At 45.7% G+C, this 20,133-nt stretch overlaps 1 protein-coding gene across 2 annotated transcripts in view; it reads left to right on the forward strand.

The window, feature by feature from the left end:
• The first annotated feature begins 968 nt into the window (after window positions 1-968).
• The window catches only part of LOC147618532 (14-3-3 protein 7-like), a 49,060-nt gene continuing 29,895 nt past the window's right edge, over window positions 969-20,133 (forward strand). Inside the window, exons 1-6 of one of the 2 annotated variants that reach the window (XM_086774988.1) lie at window positions 969-1,167; window positions 1,358-1,664; window positions 1,841-1,928; window positions 17,943-18,052; window positions 18,159-18,307; window positions 18,443-18,489. In XM_086774988.1, coding sequence (XP_086631114.1) covers window positions 1,095-1,167; window positions 1,358-1,664; window positions 1,841-1,928; window positions 17,943-18,052; window positions 18,159-18,307; window positions 18,443-18,489 — 774 coding nt within the window. In that variant the 5' untranslated portion in view covers window positions 969-1,094. The remainder of the gene's footprint in view (window positions 1,168-1,357; window positions 1,665-1,840; window positions 1,929-17,942; window positions 18,053-18,158; window positions 18,308-18,442; window positions 18,490-20,133) is intronic. The other variant, XM_086774989.1, reaches the window with a different exon arrangement.

A 20,133-nucleotide genomic window follows, 5' to 3' on the forward strand; every position in this document is an offset into this window, starting at 1 on the left:
GATTTTTTTTAAATTTCAAAATTTCACGGCAAGTTGTAACCAACTTACTACTCTATGGTATTTAGAAGTCAAGAAGATTCATTTCTTTCACTTATGTCTATGTTTGGTTTGCTATGGCTTTAGTGCTTAGCTTTGAGGAACAGAACGTGGGCACATGGTCTTTGTATCATGATAATTCATGGATATTACTAGGATGGAAGAAAAATGACATTGTTAATAATGTGCCCCACCAAGACAAATCCACTTTTTCATTTTTTGAACCCCTATGGAATTGTATTTTTCACCTTAGCTTGAAGTGAAAGAGTCCCTGAGGCAAGATTTACCTATGAATTTACTTGTTATGCAGGCATGTGATTATGACATTGCTAAGATAGTAGATTTACAAAAAGCATGGAAAAACCTAGTTGATGGTTGTAGATTCGAGTTGCTAGAGCGCTGTAGGTTGACCAAAGTGGTCGTGCTGTTCGTGTCAAATGTCTTCATTGGCTTATAATTGTAAGGGTGGTAGTGGGAACAACCTTGGGGAAGAAAATGTTTGACATTCTTAGACACCATATCTTTCTATCTCTATATCTCTTCTCTATATTATATTAAGGAAGAGTTTCACAAAGCTGCCACATGGCAAGAATTTGGAGGTTCGGAATGCAGTTTGGAAGTTCGAGGAGGAGGTATGAGGAGGGGTAAAATTTGAAAAATATGAAGTTAGGAATTATATACGTGTGAAGCACGGGTCAACCCGCTACTAGTGTCTTTAAAAGATGCAAGTAGAGCCATTAGATTGGTAGACGCTCTACACTATTGTGGCTCATCCTCCATGTGGCAAGCAACTCCATGACTCGATAAGCATTGTTGAAGAACCCATGACTCGATAAGCATTGTTGAAGAACCCACACATGACCACCTTGAAAGCTGATGATTGACTTGGTGCGTGACATGGTGTGTAAACACGCTACCACTTGTCCGGGCTTCATTTGAAGCACAATAGTGGATACTGGTGACGATGCCGAGCTGCTGACCTTTCTTCGTTTTCGGTTTCATCTGTCAACAGGTTTCCTTTGCTCTCCTTTTGCCATCTTAGCCTCTTCGCCATTGCCATGACTACAGAGAAGGAGCGCGAGGCTCACGTTTACATGGCGAAGGTCGCTGAACAGGCCGAGCGCTATGAAGGTTAGATCTCCCTAGCTTTTATTTCTATGCTCTTCTCATTTCTTTGCATCGATGGAGTCGCCGATCCGATCTCCCCTAACCCTAACCCTAATCCTAAATCCATAACCTTAACCCTAAAACAAGCTTAAACCTAGCAGCAACGCTAACCCTAACACTATTTCTAACCTTGACTGCTGGATCTCTTGAACAGAGATGGTGGAGTCCATGAAGAATGTTGCCAAGCTTGATGTTGAACTCACTGTTGAAGAGAGGAACTTGCTCTCAGTAGGTTACAAGAATGTCATTGGTGCCCGCCGTGCCTCCTGGCGCATCCTGTCCTCCATCGAGCAGAAGGAAGAGAACAAAGGAAACGACCAGAATGTAAAACGGATCAAGGATTACCGTAGAAAAGTAGAGGGAGAACTTACCAACATCTGTAATGACATCCTGAATGTCATCGATGAGCATCTGCTTCCATCTTCGAGCTCTGGGGAGTTTGCTGTCTTTTATCATAAGATGTATGCTCATTGCCATCCATTTATGCATTGATTTGATCTTATTACTCATGGAATGTATCTGTCCATGTCAATTGCATCTCCTCTGTGTAACAAGGATGCATTCTATCGGTTTCATTAGCTCACCATGGACTGTATGATTTCAAGACAATTGTTGTATTGGTTTTACAATCTTACAGGAAAGGAGATTACTATAGATACCTTGCAGAGTTCAAGACTGGGGATGAAAAAAAGAAAGCTGCAGATCAATCTTTGGCATCCTATCAGGTAAAAAGTCCATTTTTTGAAAATCACTAGAAGGTGGAGTTGGGTGGAGGTTGAGTCAAGCAATGCAGAGGCTGCATGCTAGGAGCATAAGGGGGTTTGGGCGAAGGTAGAGCCTATGCTAGAGGCCATTAGCCTTGCAGGAAGGTGAGGGCAGACCAATGTTCGACTCTTAACAACACTTTGCACAAGATGCCTCTATGACGATGATCATGAGGCGACTTTTTAGCATCATAGGCAAGTTAGCATGATCCGTTTGACGGATAAGAACATAGTCCTCTTACACCACAACCCTATGGTACATGGAGTACAAAAAACGCTTTTCTGTTCTTCCAATCTTTTAAGCCTTTGCAAGCTGGTGTGTATAGGTTGTATAACCCTTCTTGTCTTCCCGGAAATGGGGGTTTGAAGGTGCATATAAGCAGTCTTGTGTAGGAATTCATGCACTCACGTTAAAGTTATACCTTGGATATCTCCCTGTAATTTATGACAGTGTGTTCTGGTGATAGATCAACTCCTCTGTTCTCCAACCTTGAAGGATTCTTTCCATGGCATTTCTCATGCAATCCTAGGTAGTCTTTGTAGCAAATTCCATTTGATTTTATGGATGGAGTGATGTGCTTGCATCAATGCATCTATCTTTATAGTGATTTACAGCTTGCCTCAAGCAGGAGGAGGGGTGGCTATTTTGAATTCTATGTGCTGCCTCTGGAAATGAAAATTATATGATGTTTTGGCTGCCAATCACATTAATTACAACCTGTGCCACTAGTGCATCAAAGAAAAGATTTCAAGATGGGCCATGGCATTGTTTTTTTTGCCCCAGGAAAAAGATCCTTCTATTAGTTAATAAAAAACAACCACGAAAGGCTAGATACAACCTCGCTTCCATGCACGGGGCGGGGAAACAAGTAATCAAGAGGTGTAGATGTCAGAATGCACAGCAGAAATGAAGACAACTGCTGTAGAGAGCAATACACAGATGCAAGAGAGAGAAGGTAGTGTAACTCTGCTATATATACACCAAGAAATCCCGGAGTGCTCACTGACAAGTGTGGGGGGCAAGGGGCCATTTTATATGGCCCCAGGCTGCTGGTCGGCTAGCACTAAAACAGGCGACAGCAGCCCAGATGCCCACGACCAGCAGAGAGTGGAGCCGGCCAGCACAAGGGCAGTCGGCCAGGGCTGGACAGCTGTCGGGTATGCAACCATCAGTCGGCCAGGAAATGGAACAGCCGACAGGTAGCAGACAACCTCCCACACGTAGCAAAAAATGGGAAAAATACAGGGATGTGAGGTGAAATGGGGAAACACCAAAATTGGGCGGGCACACCCACAACAGAGGCCTTGACATAGTGTATAGACAGGAGATGACTGCTAACACCCCCTTTTAGCTCTTGGATGTGGAACCAACCCCAGTGAGCTGGAGTGGCGGGAGCATAGCATGAGGTAGAGACTTCGTGAAGAGGTCCACTGCATTGTCCTTCGTCGAACAATAAAGAAGCAAGATGTCTCAAGCCAAAATCTTCTCACGAACAAAGTGATATTGTATCTCTATATGCACGGTTCGGGCATGGAAGACCGGGTTCCGAGCAATAGCGATACAGCTTTGGTTATCACACTAGATGATCGTGGGCTCCTTTTGTGGAAACCCATCTCGCCAAGCAACCTCCGCAGCCACACCACCTCGCAAGCAGCACCACAAGCAGCCGAGTACTCTGCCTCTGTCGAGGACGAGGCAATAGTTGGCTGCCTCTTGTTGCGCCATGAAACCGCTCCTGAGCCGAGGAAAAAACTGTAGCCTCATGTGGATCTCCTCGTGTTTGGAACTCCTCCCCAATTTGAGTCCCTCCATCCTTGGAGTCGAACTCGTTCCTTCGTGTCACCTCCAGTGGTGTAGAAGAGTCCAAGATCCTTCGTACCCTGCAGATACCGCAAGATCTGCAATCCTACGTCCCAATGAGACTTCAACGGTGTCTGCATGAATTAGCTCAACAGCCCCACAGGAAAGCTCAACTCCAATCTGGTGCTCAACAACCAAATCAATGAACCAACCAGCTTCCGGTACAGAGAGGCATCAACAGGTTTACAAGGGTCGTTCACTGTAAGCTTCGTGTTCGGGTCCATCGACGACGTGATAGGCTTGCAGTTCTCGATCCCAAAGGCCTCAAGCAACTCATGAACATACCGCTGCTAAGAGACAAAAAACCCGCTTTGGGTTTGCCAGATCTCCAATCCCAAGAAGAAGTGAAGTAAGTCTAAATCGGTCATCTCAAACTCCTTTGACAAGGCAGCCTTCGTCACGGCAATGTGCTCCATATGACCGTCGGTGAGAATGAGGTCATCCACATAAAGGATGATCAACGTGACCATGCCGCGTGTAACATGCAGAAGCTTTGGGGGGTCTTCTTTCAGCCCTAAACACCGCTGGAAACCATCTGATGTAAAACGCAGACATGAAGAGAGAGTAGAGAGAGAGAGATATGCTGGAAAATTTAGTAAATTAATATAGTACAAAAAGGTACTCCTACTCTACAACCCTTGGCTACCTTCTTGGAAAAGGTGAACATCACCAAAATCTGTCCCTAACTGGGACCCTAATGACCCAACTCCTAAATGAGTTGAATGAATAGAATGATGAGCACACTGGCTATTTATATGGGCCCTTTGACTCCTTGAAGCCGACCAGCAGTCGGCCAGCAGTCTTGGCTTTTAGTCAATAAAACGCAGCGCTGCCTCTGTTTGGTCAGCCGCCACTGTTTGGTCCAGCCGCCCACTTTCTGTAAGCAGCCGACAGCACCATCTTCTCCAAGCCTTCCATCTCTTCCAAGTCCATACTGCTAATAGCACTCTGTGCTCCTAAGTTCTGGTCGTAACTGTCTTTTTCTGGCTGCCTCTTCTGGATAATCTCTGAGAATGTCCATGGCGTATTCATGCGCCATGACATCCCCCTCTGGTAAACTTGATGACGGGATTCCAAGCTGTTCTTGGATGACTGTCATCATTCCACTTTATTCCCGGAGTCCCTCTGTCATCCATCCGACTCTGGCAACCCTTTCATCGAAAACCCGGCCCGGTCTCCAAAACCACTATGTCTTAGAATAAGATCTATGCATCTGTTTCATCTAGTCCACAATCCATTCCTGCCCTGGCTCTGAACACTGTCTTGGTCTTCATTCCTGAGAAATGAGTCTGGCACTCTCACATCACCCCTTGGAGGATAATCCTCCCTTGGGACGGTTGCCCGAGAACCTATCTGGCTCACAGGATTGCCATCCCCTCTGGCTTTGTGAAATACCACCAACAAACCTCCTGGGAGCTCTTCCCGATTCTGTGTTCCTTGCCTTGGGCTTCGTATCCGTGCACTTTCCTGTACCTTGGACCTGTACACCATCATATGGGATTGAATCAGTGTTTAGCTTTGTTGAGCCTGATGCTCTGATACCAATGTAACATGCGGAAGCTCTGGGGGTCTTCTTGCAGCCCTAAACACCACTGGAAACCATCTGATGCAAAACGCAAACATGAAGAGAGAGTAGAGAGAGTAGAGATGCTGGAAAATTCAGTATATTAATATAGTACAAAAAGGTACTCCTACTCTACAGCCCTTGGCTGCCTTCTTGGAAAAGGTGAACATTACCAAAATCTGTCCCTAATTGGGACCCTAATGACCCAACTCCTAAATGAGTTGAATGAATAGAATGATGAGCACACTGGCTATTTATATGGACCCTCTGACTCCTTGAAGAACTGGCCGACCAGCAGTCGGCCAACAGTCTTGGCTTTTAGTCAATAAAACGCAGCGCCGCCTCTGTTTGGTCAGCCGCCACTGTTTGGTCTAGCCGCCCACTTTTTGTAAGCAACCGACAGCACCATCTTCTCCAAGCCTTCCATCTCTTCCAAGTCCATATTGCTAATAGCACTTTGTGCTCCTAAGTTCTGGTCTTAACTGTCTTTTTTTGGCTGCCTCTTCTGGATAATCTCTGAGAATGTCCATGGCATATTCATGCACATGACACCGCGTTCCCGAAAGAGAGATAGGTTGGGATCTGCAACCAATCTCTGAAATCCAGTCTGTAGAAAGAAGAAATCAGTCTTCTGATTCCAAGCCGTGGGAGCTTGCTTAAGACCAGACAAGGCCTTCCGCAACTTGTAAACCATACCCTTTGATCCTTAATGGTGACCTGCAAGAGGAGATGTATGTTGAGCAGCCTCCAGGCTTTGAGGTTCCAGGATGGTTCCCGAAAAGAGATATAGGTTGGGATCTGCAACCAATCTCTGAAATCCAGTCCGTAGAAAGAAGAAATTAATCTTCTGATTCCAAGCCGTGGGAGCTTGCTTAAGACCATACAAGGCCTTCCGCAACTTGTAAACCATACCCTTTGATCCTGGAACCTCAAAGCCTGGAGGCTGCTCAACATACACCTCCTCTTGCATGTCACCATTAAGGAACGCAGATTTAACATCCATCTGATATACGGGCCACCGCTGAGAAGAAGCAAGGGCAAGAACGATCCGAATTGTGGTCATCCTCGCTGTCGGTGCAAAGGTATCCTCATAATTGATACCAGGCCGCTGAGCATAACCCTTGGCCACAAGCTGGCTTTGTGTTTGTCCACCGACCCATCTGACGTATACTTGGTCTTAAAGACCCACTTGACACCAATGAGAGACCGTTTCGATGGCTTTCGAGGTCCATCCTCTGTGGTCCATTCGGAGGGAAGCTCCGTGACACCTGACTCTCGAAGGGTGTCCACAACCACCTGGGTACTCGAATAGGACACGGAGCCTCCTGCTGCTGCGGGGGCTCTTCTCCAGCTACAGGCTCAACCTCCTCAACTCACTGGGGTTGTCCAGCTGGAACAATCGATTGGGAATCATCATCAGAATCTTTTGGGTCTCCAAGAAGTGGCAGCTCATCAACAGCGGAAACCGGAACATGCTCATCAAAAACCACATCCGTGCTGACAACAGCCTCGTTTCTCTCTGGATCATACAACCTATATCCCTTGGAAAGAGAGTTATATCCCACAAAGACAAGCTTTTGGGACTTTGAGTCGAGCTTCCCCCTCTGCTTCTTCGGAATGTGAACATATGCATCGCTCCCAAAAACACGAAAATGGGAGACATCAGGTTTCCTTCCAAAATATGCCTCAAAGGGAGTCATGTTCGGTACTGAAGTCGTTGGAGAACGATTGAGGATATGGACAGTCGTAGCCATAGCCTCTCCCTAAAGTGGACGAGGAAGATCACGATGCTCTAGTATCGTCCTCGCCATCTCCACCACAGTCCTGTTCTTACGTTCAACTACTCCATTCTTTGACGGCAAACCTGTATTGGCCAGCTCTCGCTTGATGCCATGTTATTGGAGGAAAATTCACCTCCTTTGTCAACCCGAAGAGTCTTCACCTGCAAGCTAGACTTTTTCTCCACCATTACATGCCACTCCTTGAACCGAGCAAAAGGCTAAAGCTTGGTCTTTTTGTGAAAGGAAATAAACCCATGTGAATTTGGAACAATCATCAAGCAGCAGCATAAAGTACAAAGAACCTCCCAAGGATGCTGTTCGCATAGGTCCACACAAGTTAGTGTGTACCAACTCCAAAGGTTTCGAAGCCCGCTTGGAAGCCTGCTTTGGAAAAGATTCCTTGTGTTACTTACCACGAATGCAAGAACTACAACGTCCTTGCTTGTTGCCAACATCCGGCAAGCCAACCATCATCTAGTCCCGGAAAGCTCGCCGTAGCGCATCCACATTCAAGTGGCCAAACCAAAAGTGCCACAAATCACCAATCTGAGAACTTGTCAAAGAGGAGAGTGCGGAGATTTTGTATATACCATTTTCCACGCCGCTTTCCCAAACAACCTGGCCAGTCTCGCGGTCCCGTAGAGCAATGGAATGCTCTTCAAACTCCACCCAGAAGCCAGTCTTGCACATCTCATGCACTGACAACAGATGAAAACCAAGTGCAGGGACATAAAGAACACGAGAGGAATGCTTCCCCCTTTGCCATCGGGAATGATCTCCATCCGGCCCTCATTGTGTATCGGTATGGTGGAATTGTCGCCAATGAAAATGCGACTTGACTGCCGTTTTAGATCCTAAAAGAAGTCAAGGGAAGGAGTTGTGTGTTTGGAAGCACCACTATCAAGAATCCATTCCGAGTATCCTTTGCAGTGAAGCCAATTGCCTCCTCGCTCGAAGAAGATCAAGCATCCGTGTCCAACATCTCCAAGTGCACAAAGGCTAGAGTCTTTGCAGTTGAAGGTGAAGAATCAACACTCTTTGTGGGACACTTTCTCCAATAGTGGCCTTTCTCGCGACAATCATTACAGGTCCTCTCGGCCTTTAGTTTCTCTTGATCTGAATCAGGCTTCTTCTCAGAAGACTTCTTCGATGAAGCCTTCCCTTTGCCCTTGTTGTTATTACGGCCTTTCGATCGTTGGCCAGTTAAGGCTTTAGAACCTCCGCTCTGTGGAGGATTCGTGAATCGCTCTTCTTGGTCCAAGACCACGGGCACAAGCTCCTCCCATGTGACGGTGCTGAGCTTGCTACTGGTGATCAATGAAGAGTAAAAGGCTGAGTACTGAGAGGGCAAATGTGACAACAACGTTATGGTCATATCCTCTGATGGTATCTCTTTCCTTGCCTGGAGAACTTCTTGCTAAAGAGCCTGCAGCTTGTTGATGTGCTCCCGCATCGTCGATGACTTTGCAGGATTCATCACCCGCATCTGAACTTCCAAGGAGATTCTCTTCATGGGTGATACCCTGTTGTAGAGAGAAGCTAAATGCTACCAAATACCTCTGGCCAGCGTCATATGCTTTATATGATTGATCACCTGTGGTGTGCAATTGAGGAAGACGAAAGAACGGACTATGGCATTGACACGATCCCATAATTGTGCATGTGCCTCTCGTTCCTTCCGAATAGAAGGTAACTCCCCTTCCTCTAACTCCGGCCGTGGAACCCCAACAACAATGAAATCAGCCAAGTCATTGGACTCCAAAACAGATTCCATCATTACCTTCCATATGTCGTAGTTGTTTCCATCGAACTAGCGGTCCAACGGAAACGTGGGGAGTGTTGGGATCTTCATGTGCTTTTCGGCCATCTCAAGCAAATCTGCCATCTCAAGGGTTCACAAGGTCTTGTGAAGGGAGGGTGGGTTGGAAAAAAGAAGAAGAAGAAGAGGCTGCAAATAGAATACAAGGTGGCTGTCCAACGGTGATGGCTGCCTTCTACCTGATCTCCAAGTCCTGGACAGCCCAAAACAGTCTCCAATCAGCACCTAAATCAGCAAACCCTTGACGTGCCACTGTCTCGAAGCTTCAAGCCACCTGGGGCTCTGATTCCATGTCAGAATGCACTGCGGAAATGAAGACAACTGCTGTAGAGAGCAATACATAGATGCAAGAGAGAGAAGATAGTGTAACTCTGCTATATATACACCAAGAAATCCCGGAGTGCTCAATGACAAGTGTGGGGGGCAAGGGGCCATTTTATATGGCCCGAGGCTACTGGTCGGCCAGCACTAAAACAGGCGACAGCAGCCTAGATGCAGTCGGCCAGCACAGAGTGGAGTCGGCCAGCACAAGGGCAGTTGGCCAGGGTTGGACAGCAGTCGGGTATGCAACCATTAGTTGGCCAACAAATGGAACAGCCGACAGGTAGCAGACAACCTCCCACACGTAGCAAAAAATGGGAAAAATACAGGGAAGTGACGAAAAATGGGGAAACACCAAAACTGGGCGGGTACACCCACAACAGAGGCCTTGACATAGTGTACAGACAGGAGATGACTGCTAACAGTAGAAAGATGCCCTTCTCTACCGGCTGGCCGCTCTATGAGGAGTAGGCTATCTCATACAGGGGGAGGGGGGAATAACCACACAGGTGGTCTATACATGGCATTGTTTTTTGCTTGTCTGCACATATTCTAAAGAGCAAAATAGTTTGTTCCTTTCACTTGTCAAGGCATGTTTGTGACCTTTGTTTGGATGAATATTGAAGGGTCCTGTAAGCCCTCTTTGCGAGGGAGAGTTGTGTGTGGGGTTGATTTGCTAGGTGTAGTGGGGGTATTTGGTGCCATTTTGGTGTTTTCCAAGTAGTTAAGCATGTGGCCGAAGAAAGGCTTCATTGACAAGGATGCCTTACAAAGGAGTGGCACCTAGGTATAGGGCACCTCGTCTAAGTATGTATTTAACCAGCCTTGGCACGTAGGTATAGGGTACCCCATCTAAGTGCAATGGGCAGGCCCTCTGGGCTGCAGGAGGACAATCAAGTGAGAATTTTTATAGATGGACTTTGAAGATGTTTGTGAGGAATCGTTTCGACAACCATCCATGGGTGTCACATACTTGGCCTCAGGTTTTCACATGCATGTGCCATGTTCACTCAAGAACACGATGTTAAGCATAGTGTATAGGCCATTATGATGTCTTTTGATAAAGGCCATAGAAAAGAACTCCAGTCTCCCGAACACCTATGAAGCAAGACCAAAACCTGAGAATTCCTCCTCCTTACCTGTGAGCCCGTGTCTCATAGATGAGGATTTTAGTGTAAGCAACTTGTTGGTTGAGAACAAACATTCTCCCAAGGTATATTCAAATCTTGGCCTAATTGGCCTTAATCTCCAGTCATCTCGCATTTCCGGAGCAATCCATAATGAAGGCGATAGCACTTATGGAATCTCCTAGATCTTCAAATGCAATTTGTAAGTAACCTATCGTTAGCAGTCATCTCTTGTCTGGATATTTACATCAGGGCCTCTGTTGTGGGTGTGCCTGCTCGATTTAGGTGTTTTCTCATTTTTTTCCACTTTCCATATTTTTCCCTATTTTTTCCTTGGTGTGGAGGGCTGTCCGATTGCTCTGCTGCCCCAGCTTTCCCCTGTATGCTGGCCGACTGGAGAGTGCTGGCCGACATGTGTCTGCTCTGCTGGCTGACTGGAGGGAGCTGGCCGGTTGGCACTGATTGCTGGTCGTGGGCAGTAGTGGTTGCTGTCGGCTGTTTACAGTAGGCCGACTGGTTGCCCTGGCCCCTTGCCCCCCCCCCCACATTGTACATTGTATTCCGGGATTATCTTGTGTATATAGTTGAGTTACACGCTTCTCTCTCTCTCTCTCTCTCCAAGTTCTGCGTTTTTTTGTTGTGCACGTGCTCTTGGAGTTTTTAGTTCTTGTCTTCATTTCCGCTGCATATTCTGACATGGTATCAGATTTCTAGGCTCTTGGAAGATCTTGGGAATTGTGTGACCAAGAGGGGGGTAGTTTGAAGTGCTGTTTGGAGGACTGTTTGGGCTTTGAGGAAATAGGATTACAAGCGAAGATTTGGCTCCAGTGGTGCTGTGCTGTTGGTCACTCCACTATGCACATGGCATTGTCTGAATCGAGCGTAATGCGTGATGGTCAATGTGAACCTCAAATTCACGGCCATAAAGGAAATGTTTCCAATGTTTCAAGGCCTGAAAATGATTGCTAGGAGTTCTCGATCGTAGACCGAGTAATTCTTTTTTTGCGGACAGTAACTTACGAGACATGTAAGCTACTGGATGGCCATTCTGTTGTAATACACCTCCAATTGCAAGTTACTCGCATCAGTGATCAACTGAAACGGCTCGTCTCACGAGGCAAGCGTTAGACAAGGCACTTCTAACAAAGCCACCTTGAGGTTCTTGAATGCCTTCAATGCTCGTGGAGTCGTTTGAATCCGTTGCCTTCTAGTCTTGACACCCTTTAGTAGATTGGTGAGATCCGTCGAGGTGTCAGAAAACTTGTCTATGTGGGTGGAGTATGCCTAGCATATACCCACAAAGGATCTGATGTCAATCACAGTTTGTGGTACTTCCCAACTGACAATGTCGGCCACCTTGGCCGGATCAAGTCGGATGTCCTTGGCACTGATAATGTATCCAAGGTCATGAACCTCGAACAAATAAAATTGTGACTTATTCTCATTGACATAAAGCTTGTTGCTTTCTAGCAACTTGAGGACTTTCTCCACATCAATGTCATGCTACTCAACGGTAGCTGAAAAAACTAGTATGTCGTCTAAAAAAATGAACACACACTTTCCTATTAAGTCCTTGAACACACGCATCATCATGCGGTTGAATGTGGTTGGGGTGTTCGTCATGCCAAAAGGCATGACAACAAATTCATAGTGGGCCCATTCCGTACAAAGGCTGTCTTGGGGATGTCCCCCTCAACAATCCTCACTAGTGGTACCCACTCTTCAAGTCTAGTTTCGAGAAAACCTTGGCCCCATTCAGCCTCTCGAGAATGTAGTCTATTCGAGGTATCAAGAACTTACTTTTAATAGTCAACTTATTGAGTGCATGATAATCGACACACAATCGAGAAGACCTATCCTTCTTCTTGACAAACAGGATTGGAGCTGCAAATGGCGACACACTGGGACGTATGAAGCCATGAGCTGCAAATCGGTAACTTCAATGCTCAAAATTCGGCAATCTTTCACGACGAATATAACGCACAAAACTGAAGTAGATGTGCAGGGGGGAGAGAGAGAGAGAGAGAGAGAGAGAGAGAGAGACAGAGAGAGAGAGAGGGGGAGGGAGAAGAGGACACAGTATTGGGTCCCGAATACCCTCTGTAGGGCCCCCACCACGAATGGTGTATTTTCTTTACTAGAATGATGCAAATCAGAAAATAAAGATTGAAACGTGACCTTCTTGATGCCTATGAGTTGGAGTCGACTCTTGTTACGGCTCATTCAGGTTCAGCAGGGCATAGGTCTGGAGCATTGCCTGATGCTCAAGAGGGGGGTAGCACCTCCGCTCCCTTGTTGTTACAGACAGGCTCATTTGTTATCTAGGAGTCGCTTGGTGACATCTTTGTATTCACCCGAAGGTACTGAGGCTGACAGTACATCTGCTTATGGGACTTCTATGATATTGTGTTCTAGACACATGAGATGGTGGTTGAGTATGGTTCACAGTCGCGCGCACCTGGAACTCTAACTGCAACTATGGATAACTCTATGGAGGACATAAGTCTTGCGAGCAGTCCTAGAGTTGGTTTGGTTCATGGAAATATGGATCGAACTCTGTTTGTGCATGTATGCATACACTTTTTGAGGTAGAGGTATTTTTGTATTCTGGTGCCATTGGATCCTGGTACCATTGAGAATACATTGGGAAATACTCTGCATTGTGTCATGTGCTGCATGTATGTTGGTATGATACATCAAGTGCTTTATTATGTTCATGGATGCACCACTGGGTGTAACTCCTGCGGGATGGCCATGAGACATATGTGGGAAAGTACTTGGTAGATGTAGTGTTTGGATGCATTGAGTGCTTTCATATGCTCATGTTCTACCATCAGTCGTGGGTCCTGCGGGATGCCCATGGGCATAAGGCTTGCGAGCAGCCCTTAGACTGTTACTTTGGAGTAGGTAGAGCATTTTGAGGAGCATATTGTTTGCGAATGCATATGTGTGTCATGCATATGTGTGTCATATGTAGAATGATGCATTGTTTTGTTTTTGGCTAACACAGTTAACGTGTTTCCATTTGGTTTTAGACTTTTGCTGTAGGTTCTGAAGGAACAAGCAAGAGGACAGTGTGGCTTATTGTGCAGGATGATTGTTCTATCATCCAGATGCATTGGAAGGCCATTGTTTTTGCCATATGGGGTGTTTTTGCTCATAAGATGCCTTACTGTGCTATTGAGTGCAATCGAGGACGTTTGCCATTTTTCAAGAGGGGGGTATGTTACGACCCTGTGTTTTTCTCTGGACAAGATGCAGATGTGCACGGGGACATGGTGGACAGTGTGAATGGCATCAGGTGGGAGTGAAGACGGAAGCCCATGTGTGGATAACCCCATGTGTGAAAGGGGGCAAAAAGATTTTAGCTTAAAAGATTTAAAAACCTTTGTAATCATTTATAAAGCCTTTCATTAAAGAAACGTGGCCCTTATGCTATTTTTGGGGCCACGTGTGAGCTTTTTGGTAAAAAAAGGGGCTGTTGGGCAGAAAAAGCAGCAGGCGCCTATCTTTTGGTTGGGGGTGTGCTCATAGTTGCCAGGCGTTTCAGAAACGGCAGGTATGAAACGGGTTTCATACGTTTTGAAACGTTTCATAAAAGGTAAGAAACGGGTACAAAAAGGTTTCATACAAAATAGAAAAAACATGTATATTTTTAACTTGAAATATAGAAAAGAAAAAACTGTTGACATAACTTATAAGAGACCACATTGAATTCATTTCAATAAAAACAAAATACATGTAAGATATGATGATATCACAAATCACGTGGGTGATCACTGATGACTAAGCAGAAATCAAAAGGATCACCACGTGGGTGATGAGTCATGACTCAAAATCCAAGATCAAAATAAATAGCATGTCCAAAGTTCAAACTAAATAACATGTCCAAATAAAATGATACTGGCAGCAGCTGCTAGCTACTATCTGCATCCTCATCTGCATCCTCATGCTCATCCTCATCTGCATCTTTTGCCTTTGCAGCCTCACTCTCAAGGTCACTGCCGGTAGCCTCATCCTCAAATGCCTCATCCTCTAGAGGTGCAGGTGCACCACTAGTACTAGCCTCTCGAGAAGATCGTGTAGTGCGAGCCGGAGCCATGATCTCCTCGTAGAGCATAGAATAGATGTCTCTCTCCTCCTGAGGAATGTCGGGAATCTCTGATATCAATCTTATCTGGATTCACTTGGCGAGGCTCAATGGGATGACCCTTTTGTTCTAGCAATCAGAGATTGCAATGACAAAAGACAAGCCTCTCCAATTGTGCTGAGGAGAGTCTATTTCTCTTTTTCGTGTGAAAAAGAGCCCATGTACTCCAGTTTCTCTCACAAGGCCCTGAACTGCAATCCTGGGAGAGAACTCTCAATGCAATCCGTCTCTACATTGTACACAAAAAAAAAATAAAAAAAATAAAAAAATAAAAAAATAAAAAAATAAAAAAATAAAAAAATAAAAAAAATTGGATGATGAAAAAAACGCGTTTCATACAGGACGAAACGTTTCGAAACGTTTCGTACGTTTCGAACTTGTATGAAACGCGTTTCTATGCAACTGTGGACCGTGTGCTTTTCCAGTCAGGCTGCTCATCTGGATATACTGGCGGCTGCTGCTGAAGACTGTGTGTGGCTGTTTTCTGTAAGCTGAGTGCTGTAACAGGCCGTACAGCAGCCGTACAGCGCTGTACGACTGCAGGTACTGCTGAGTACAGGTGGCGCAGGGCTGTGGGACAGAGGCAGCCATAACAGGCGATTGACAACAGGTGGCTGCAGGTTCAGATACAGGCCGTACAGCCTTGTACGACAGCCGTACAGTGTACGGACAGGCGTACAGTGTACGGACAGGGCTGACAGAAGTTGCTTTGAACAGAATTGCTGCAGGCATATTTGTATGGACAGGTACAGCCGATTTAGGCGACTGCTATACGACAGCTGATACAGAAAGGAGGGCTGGATATTCATGAACATAGACATCATGTCAATGGCGTTCAACTGATGGAACTTTTAGCTTCTCTTTACTTTGGGTTCGGGACTGTTTTGGGACAGTTTATGGGCTGTTTTTGTTTGGCTGCAAAATTCAGCTATGTGCTTGGGTTTCTGGCTACAAGTACAGATCTTTTGGTTATGTTTCTTGGCACGGGAGAGATGCAAGCTCGCATGGCTGTGTGCTCATGGAGCAGATTGTTTTCTTCCTCCTAGAAAGGAACAGTGGGACCTACAGTTATGGGCATCTCTATGTTGCCAGATGTTTCATGAGGGAACAGGTAACTAGATGTATGGAAACAGGACAGAAGTTTCAAAGGGAAACAGGCCTAAGGGTTTCATGTGGAAACAGGTCGTAGGTTTTCTCGAAAAGACATGTTTTTGGGTTTCTCCAGGAGATAGGTCACATGCAGACAGAAGGTACAGGAGTGGACACATGTTTGGTACAGCCTTGCTACTGATAGGACAAGGGACAGGGAATCCATGACAGAGATGGATAGTACCCTTGGAAGGTAGAGAGGGTTTCTACAGGTGTGTCAACTGTATGGTATGCTATGCTGTGATGCGAGTTCTCTTTTGAGAGACAGTTTGGGAGTCTGTGTTGTGATACAGGAGCACTGGATGTGTCAGGGTGTGATGCTGTCATAGTGTGAGAGGCTATGGATGGTTGTGGCAGCCTTGATCATGGGAGAAAGCTTCTGTATGCAGACTCAATGTGAGAAGAGTCTTTCGATGCGAACAATGGCTGGATTTATTTGTGAATGCCGTGTGGACAAGAAGCCAGATGCAGGTTCTTTGCAGGCTTCAGGAGTTCTACTGGGACGGTTGAATTACCAGCCTTATATTGTAATCAAAGCTCTTTTAATCAATTAAAGAAATACCGCAAGGGGCGCCACTGCGATTTGGGACCAATCGGTGTCCGTGTACTTTTTGCAGGAGCACTCTAGCTCCCCCTGTTTGTTTTCCTTTTCTAGGTCCTCAATGGTGTTGAAGTGTTTTATGTGCGAGTGTTTGTTTTCACCGCCCTTTGGTCTCTGAAGGCCGGTTTCACAAGGGCTAGATGAGACTAGTCTAGTGCTGAAGGCAAGGGAACTCCTAGGGCTGAGGAGGAAAGCTATTAGCACACTGAAGACTGAATGAGAAACTAAGCCCTATGCAAGCCTATTTATACTAACTGGAGGTTAGTCAAGTTGGCTGGTCATTTAATAAAGTTTATATTTATAAGTGACAAATAATGCAAATAATGCTAAATAAATACTATTACATATGGAAAAAATACCAGATAAATTCTAGTAAATTCCCTAAGGCTTCTGGATGTTCTAAACGATGCACAGGCATATGAATGCATATTATGCAGGATGCAGAGTGCTTTCTGATGCAAACCCTAAGGCTTCTACTGACTCTACATGCATGAATGATTCTCTCCAAGTGGGTTAAGGGACTTGACTGACTGACTGACCCGCTAAGGTTGAGGAATGACCTACGTAGCTCGTGCATGACTTATCCTGGACTGAGGATGTACAATGGGGTCACGGCGTACGACAAATATCATCCTACTGGGTTCTAATACTGTACAACTGTTGCACTGCTGATGATGAGCCATCTTGTCACCATGCACTGAGTGCAGAGTGCATGTGACATACACATAACATCTGACATCATTCCAGAGGGAGACTCACAGCACGGACTGGCACTGCCTCATGTGCAGGAGAATGCACACCTGACCTTGGACGCATAGAGTGGAACCCTGGCTGACTTGTCCCGGACTGGGCTCACATGGGACCAGTTTCCACTCCAGGTCGTGCACCTTCTTGTTCAGATATGTCCACGTGTTATCCAAGTGCGAGATGCACGTGACAATCAACTATCGTAGACAAGGTGGTTCAAACTATTCCTCACCCCACCAAATTGGGTGTGAACTTAAGGCAAGCTTTGGACAAAAGATTCCTCATGTCATTGGTGTGATACTCAGAGTAAAATCTCACGCAATCACAAGGGTGTACCAAGGCCTCTTGGGATATCCTCAGCACGGCTAGTCTCTACCCTAAGGCAGTGGGAGGATATCTTGAGCCGGCCCATTGCGATATGCTTAGCATGTGACATTTGTATTTGTATGTATCCCGGAATCTCAAAGAATCCATCCTTAGAGAGTCTCAAGAAGCGATATCTGTGGAACTTACATTTCTTACCTGATTGTAGAAAGAGGGCCTGTAGCCTCTCTATGTTCCTCCACTCATCCTTCCCTAGGCCTTCCCTCAGAAAGTGGCAGAGGCTTCACAATCAAATATTTCTTGTAACATGAGAAAACTGAAAAGCAAAATAAGTTACTAAAGAAATATGACAACTTTTTTATTACTAAAGCCATTGGTTTGGCTCTCAAAGGCATATATTGGGATGGGCTCAATTTTAGAAGATCAGTAGCATAAGGAGTAAAGAAGTTCGTGAGATAATGTTAGAGCATGTCTTCATTTGTCTCTCCAAGAACTGTCTTGAAAGCATCCAACTATTGTTGGTTTTGGCAGGCTGCATCCAATACAGCGGCAACAGACTTGTCTCCAACGCATCCAATCAGACTTGGCTTAGCACTAAACTTTTCTGTTTTTTACTATGAGATTTTTAATTCACCAGAGCAGTAAGTTTCTTTAGCAGGCACACTCTTATCTCCATTCCTTTCAAACATTGAAGCTCTTTAGAAAGCCTTATTTTAAAGTGTTGAACTGGATTCTTGTGTATGCCAGGGCATGCCATCTTGCAAAACAAGCTTTTGATGAAGCTATTTCTGAACTCGACACTCTCAGCGAGGAATCTTACAAAGACAGCACTTTGATCATGCAACTTCTCAGGGACAATCTCACACTTTGGACATCAGATCTGCAGGACGATGGAGGTTGGTAATTAAATTGATGTTTCAATCATGCAGAATATCAGTTCTTTATCCTACTTACCTTTCAAGGCAGTTGATTTTGCGAGCCGGTTCCATGTGGTGGTTAGAGAATTTTATTGTGTCTCCTGATGAATGCAGGTGATGAGCAAATCAAAGCGGAGGGTTTCAAAGCCGAAGACAAAGAGGTAATGTCTTCAAACTAACCCCTGCCAAGGAAAGTAAGTGTTACTGAAAGAAGCATTCAGAGATCGCATCATGGGGTAAGACATGCATCTTCATGTTGGAGTGATACATGTGACATCCCTTACTAATCTGGAATAGTGGGAAGGGTGGTGGTTCTGATGGCCCCCCTTGGTCTAGATCTGGTCCAAACTTTTGGAAAACATGTCCACCTTGAAATCCTGTGATCTACAGAGGGACCCCCCTCATGCTAACGTTGGTGGGCCTTCAACTTCATATGCATTTGCAACTGGGTCTGGAATTGGGCTTTGGCACGTTGAATTCGATTCTGGACTAGATGCTGAAACAGGTAGGTCTGTAGGTCTTGCTTTCACACAAGCAGAGTCGGACTGGGGTGCAAGTAGAGGAAGAGAAAGATGCAGGAGGTTCTTTATGCTCAAATGCACCGTCCATCCAGTTTTCATGCTAATTGTTAACTCAGATTTACTTAGGGACCTCTTCAAGTAGCATTATGCCTGGTGCATGCTTGATCTCTCAGTATCCTTCCTGTTAAATGTGCAGTAAGAGGAGGACACGGATGGAAACTTTCAACTAGCTCACCCGCTTATTACTGGTTTATTCCTCCCCTTGTAAATAAACATGGCTGCAATCAAGCTGCCGATTGCCTTAAGTTCGTAGAATCTCCCTCTTGGTTTGGTCTCCTGTTTTGTAGAAGATGTGAGGAGTCTCCTCTCGCTAACTCTAGTCCACTAGACCCTCAACATGGGGCTCTATTTCCCTCTGTGGCTAGGTCAAATGTGAGGCTACCACTTGTTGTCTTCCCATCCTTGGAGGCAAGTGCACAAGAAGTTGATGCAATCTTTAATCTTTTTGTAGTGTATTGCAATAATGTGGCACACCTCATCTGTAGTGGTGCCACATGGCAAATAGGCAGGCCATGAGCTGCAGGCATATGACGTGTGCAGCACAGGAGCCACGTGGCTGTAACTATTTGGCCCTCCTAGCTCTATTTCACATGATGGAACACATGCCCAAACACATGGACATGTTGATGAAAGCATGGGAACAGGGATCATAAAGTTGGTTCAAGAAAAAGCACGAGTTTTGGACAAAAAGCAAGAAAAGCAAAAAGTCAAACAAAGTTGATTGCAAGCTAAGGGCACCATTGGAAAGAGGAGACTGAGTCGGATCAAAAGCTAAATCGCTTTTCCAAAAAGCAGCTCTAGGGCCAAAAAGCAAGGCCCTGAAGTTAGACAAGAAAAGCTAAAGAACTTTGACAAAAGTTGAGTAATATTCTATTATTAAAAGAATAAAGAGGAAAGCATAGTGAAAAAGTAAAAGCAAAGCATATAAAAGAAGCATGAATCTCTCCTTTCTCCTTATTCATTGAAGCTTGGAGATTATCCTCACCTTCACCAACATCATCATCAAGCTTGGGAGAGCAAGGAGACCCTCATCTTCATTTACTTGCCGCTGCCACCATCGGACAGCCGCCCTGCGTCGCATTGTGCTGTTCAGCTCCGCTACTACCCAGTGCCGCCGCTGCTGTCCAGAGCCACTACCGTCGTCGCCCCCACGCATCGCCGCTACCGATTAGATCTGCCGCCACCACCGCCACTGCCACCGCCTCTGTGCAGCCATTGTGCAGC

Source organism: Cibotium barometz, chromosome 35, assembly GCF_041138505.1.
Source record: "Cibotium barometz isolate CiBa-2024 chromosome 35, ASM4113850v1, whole genome shotgun sequence".
NCBI classification, from domain to species: Eukaryota; Viridiplantae; Streptophyta; class Polypodiopsida; order Cyatheales; family Cibotiaceae; genus Cibotium; species Cibotium barometz.